The following is a 4542-nucleotide window of genomic DNA, read 5'->3' on the forward strand; positions in this document are numbered from 1 at the left end:
TAATTATGGTTTAAACCATAATTCAAACTGGATCAAACCGTATTTTCTCAATTTGGTTTAGTTTGAAAAATTTTCAAACCATTTTTTTAGGTTTGGTTTGAAAAATCTCTCAAACCTTATTAAAATAGATCATGCACAACCTTAGTTCTAGTCCTAACCATTTCATGGTGTGGGCAGCACCACGAGGCCACGGTTAACATTGGTTTGTGACTTATCACAATCTAAATGAAGAAGAACAAGGAGATGAGTCTTGTACCTTTTCCACCTTGAAGAGAGCTTGTTGCGCAGGGACAATGATCCCTGCCTCGTCAATTTCCTCAAAGCTAAAAGATTCTGAAGCGAATATATTTACTTTGTCACAACCGCTTAACTCCAACCTTTTTAAAAATGGCCATTCTGAAGTATGTCTTCCAGGGTAGAAAGTTCTAAGTTCTGGTAGATCACAGAGTTTCAGATAGGTCACTTGTGGAAAGATAAACGCAGGGGTTGCCTCTATTTCGTCTTCCTTTGTAACAATGTGTTCTAAAGCCACGCAGTTACATATCTCCAGGTGTCGGATTTGGACAAAACTTGCAACCAAAGAAGATGAAAAAAGAAACTTTAATTTATCACAGCCTCGCACAATCATGCTTGTTAAATTTTGAAAACCAGACAGTCTTGGGAGTTGGTCAGGCCAAATCTTTTCACAATTAATTGCACAAAGCTCTAAAGCCTCCAAGTTATGGAACATGACCTGCCTCTGACAGAGAAAAGTATTGATAATGAAAAGTGTAGCAAATTAATACAAAAAATGAAAGAGAATATTGATAAAGAACAAGTTCTTGTTAACTTAATTACCCGGGTAAAAAGAGGCAACGGTTGATCGAGCACATCCTCCAAAATTATTCTATCGGTCGAATGAGTCATTACTTGACAACAGAAGCTTGTGAGCCGTGGAAGGAATTTTAGAGTCAAGAAGCGTAATTGACGAAAATCTATCATATCAATCACTTCAGCATAGTTAACATCTCCTTCTCTTCCGATAGTAACAATCTCTTCCATATTCATGCAATTAATCAACTCCAATGTTTGAAGCTTTAGAAGGCCTCTGAGAGTAGAGATTGACCAAATGTTTCTTAATTTATCACAGTTTCTCACTTTAATCGTCCTTAAATTAAAGAAAGACGTTGCTGTGAGTTCACCATGACATATCTTCTCAAGGTTCATTAAATTACGAAGAAACAATGACTCCAAGAGTGGAAATGCATCACAAGGTAGTGGCTGCACCGAGTTGACCATACGCAGAATGTTGGGATTGTTTTGGATATTGAGAAGCTTCAGCTTTGGAAAGCCCCCTGCGTCTAGATCATTTAGAACATTCTTCACACCCTGACCTCCATCTAAACAAAGTTCTTCGGTTTCGTTCATCTGCATAATAATCTCATTCTCCAGACGAGTGTTGGGATTAAGCTTCAGCTTCAAACTTCTTTTGTACTCATATTTGTTATGCCAGTCCCATTCATCTCCTATGAATATTTTGTACCTTTTCAACATTTCGGGGAACAAACCCACTGGTGGGTTCTTGGCATGCCGAATATGAATTTCTAAAGAGGTTAGTCGAGACAAATGCTTCAACTCTTCAAGGCTAGCATTGCTTGTTTCTGTGTTGATTCCTTCCAATTCCCATTCAGCAAAGCTATTACCCATGTACAATTCTTCTAATCCGGTTAAGCTAGATATAACACTTGGTGAAATGACCTTCAGTTTTGAACAATCACTCAAATCTAACATCCGTAACTTGGTTAATTTACCTATTTCTTTAGCTAACTGCTCAATATCCAAACAGAGAAGGCTAAGGATTTCTAGTTTTTTCAGGTCTCCAATACCAGCTATGTCTCCCAGTTTGCATTCATCTAAACAAAGTGTCTTAAGGTTTATTAAGGGAGGAAGTGAGGAAGACAGTGTTGATAAATCCATTTTCTTCAAATTTAAAGCACTTAGCTTTGTCATTCCTGTAAAAAGACTGTCAGGGATTTTGAAAATAGCATTCTTGGCATGCATATAGAAAAACTCAAGTTCTGGATATTCCAACCTTTCAGGAAGCACAGTAATGTTACTATCATGAATGCTGATTGCGTTGCAACTTGTTACTGAATCCCTATGAAGCCAGTCCCTTGGAGTAACCTCATTTCTTAGTGAAAATACATGTTGGCCTCTGGATGCAATTGATAAGGCAACATGATGAACAACAGCGTGAATAGAAAACCATTCACTGTTGCGACCATCAAGCAACAAAGAGGAGCTTTTGAGCTCATGAGCTAATGAATATACTTTATCTCGTGTTTGTTCCAGAGTACTGATGCCTCTATATAAACCTAGACCTGTTCCATATTTCAACAAGTCCAAAATGGGAACATCATCAGAATATCTTATTAGACTGCAAAGCAAAAATGTTGACTTGAGTTCCTCATCTTGTAAATGTTGGTAACTCAACTCTATACTTGAAAAAACCTCCTCAAGCATTCTAGTCGATTTCCTAGAGGAAGGATTTCCCAAAGTCCACAATGCATCCTTCCATGCAGATACATGTTTCCTCCTTAATGCTCTTGCAATTGAAACAATGGCGATAGGCAGACCTCCACATGCACGGACAACTTCAATTGCTAAGGATTGTAAGTCAAGGTTTTCAATGGGATCATCCACTATTTTCATGAATAGACTATAAGCTTCTTCTTCTTTTAAAACACCAACTAAGAAATCACGTTGAGAACCCATCTTACTCGGTACATCATGAATTCTTGATGTCAGCAACACTTTACATACCCCATGGTCATAACTTAAAGGAATTCCAACTTCCTCCAAATCACCCAGACGTTCCCAGATATCATCTAATATTAACAGGATCCCATTCCTTTGATTCAAGCGCTCACGTAGCCTCCTTCCTCTACCAGCTTCATTTTCCTCTTGGAATATCACACCTAGCTGATCTGCCAAGTCTCCTTGAATCCTTCGAATGTCCGGAGTTAAGCTTACCGTTGCCATAACCACTTCATCAAATTTCTTCTCTTCCATGGCTCGCCTGGCAACTTGCTTCACTAGTGTAGTCTTGCCGATCCCACCCATCCCATACACCCCAATTATGTTGATATTATCAGAGCATAATGCATTGTATATATCATTAAAAATGGACATTCTTGACTCAAAGGTCTCGTAATCATTGAAATCTCTGGACCATATATCCCGTTGAACAATGCCGTACGAAACGCTTTCAAAATTTCCTTCTTCCTTGAGTCGAACGACAGCCTTAAGCTCCTTCACTGCTTCCTTGTAAATCCGAGATCGGCTCACTAATTCGGAACATCGTGTCTCATCTCTAGCACGATTAAGGTACTCTGCCCTCTTGAGACACTCTTCAACTCTCCCCAGCCACCTCTCAACATCATTTCTTGTCCGTTCCCCTTTCCTAGCAGCATTGTCACTCATAGCCACAATTCGTTCTCTGAGATCCTTCAATTTTTCTACTTCCTGATTGAGTTCCGTAAGGTATCTATTTTGGTGGAACAAACAACTAAATAAGTTTCTTCCTTGCCAAAATCCTATCTTGAAAGCTTCTGCAAATTCGGAGAGTTCCACCATTTTCAACCAATGAGACAACGAGAGTCTTACCAGATGAAGGGATACAAGATCAGACGAAGAGAAGTAGATCTGGAAAAATATATCAAGAAATGATACAACCACTGCAATCAAGCGCAACAGATCAAGAAATTGTCATTCAAAAAACTTATTTTTGGTTTTATTACCTCTTCAACATGAATTGGACCAACTATGCGCTGGTCTCCGCTGCCGCACCCACTAATTAAGTCGACTGAGAAGCTAGTTCAGGCCCACCAAATAAGCTTCGGCGACTCGACGAGATAGATCTGAAGTGAATTTGACGTTGACTTGAGTTTTCTGACGCTGACTTGAGTCTTACTCCATTATTAGTCAAGTTACTCACCCTTGTGGGCTAATATGCAATTTTTATGGAGAGGAATCGGATGAATATTACCAGGTATTAGAGTAAGGGCTTAAATCCTCTCCCACGATATTTGCTGGGTATAGTGGTTACGAGGCCGGTCCCTAAATTCGAGGTTTCACCTACTTTTAGCTCCGAAAAAATGCTTTCTCAGTTATTGGAGTTCCGGGAGGTTGGCTTTACGTTCTGCAAATTATTAAACTTTATTCTATTATGTACAATTTGTTTTTTTATGTAAATAGATAGATATTTAATTTATATATTACAAATAACAATAAAATTATACATATAAATAAATTATATGAATTTATTTCATAGAAACTAAGGTGGTAATTTGTAATTGAAGAATGTGATTGTTTAATTTTTTTTCACTTTAAAATCACCCCTATCAGATTTTATAATGTTATATTTTATAAATAAGTTTGTATAATTTATTTATAAATATAGTATTATCTAAGAAATAATTTTTAACACTGATATGATTGACCAACCAAATGGTGTGAAAGAGTTATATTGATAAGAATTCAGCCCAAGTAATGCAAGCAAGC

The 4542-nt window shown here is 37.8% G+C and overlaps 1 protein-coding gene across 1 annotated transcript; it reads right to left on the reverse strand.

Moving 5' to 3' along the window:
- Positions 1-214: 214 nt before the first annotated feature.
- LOC123220879 (probable disease resistance protein At4g27220) lies at positions 215-4157 on the reverse strand. The gene is made up of 3 exons (XM_044643466.1): positions 3780-4157; positions 838-3684; positions 215-739 (listed from the first exon to the last, which is right to left on the reverse strand). The coding sequence occupies exons 2-3, from the start codon at positions 3613-3615 to the stop codon at positions 215-217; spliced, it is 3303 nt and encodes a 1100-aa protein (XP_044499401.1). The 5' UTR covers positions 3616-3684; positions 3780-4157.
- Between the last annotated feature and the right edge of the window lie 385 nt (positions 4158-4542).

The sequence above is a fragment of the Mangifera indica genome, chromosome 7, assembly GCF_011075055.1.
Source record: "Mangifera indica cultivar Alphonso chromosome 7, CATAS_Mindica_2.1, whole genome shotgun sequence".
Classification (NCBI taxonomy): domain Eukaryota; kingdom Viridiplantae; phylum Streptophyta; class Magnoliopsida; order Sapindales; family Anacardiaceae; genus Mangifera; species Mangifera indica.

Excerpts from the sequence above, each read along its gene's own strand:
- LOC123220879 (XM_044643466.1), bottom strand. The coding sequence starts at position 3,615 with ATGGTGGAACTCTCCGAATTTGCAGAAGCTTTCAAGATAGGATTTTGG. Across the intron at positions 740-837 it reads CGTTGCCTCTTTTTACCCGG|AGGCAGGTCATGTTCCATAA; the intron begins GTAATTAAGTTA and ends TTTCTCTGTCAG.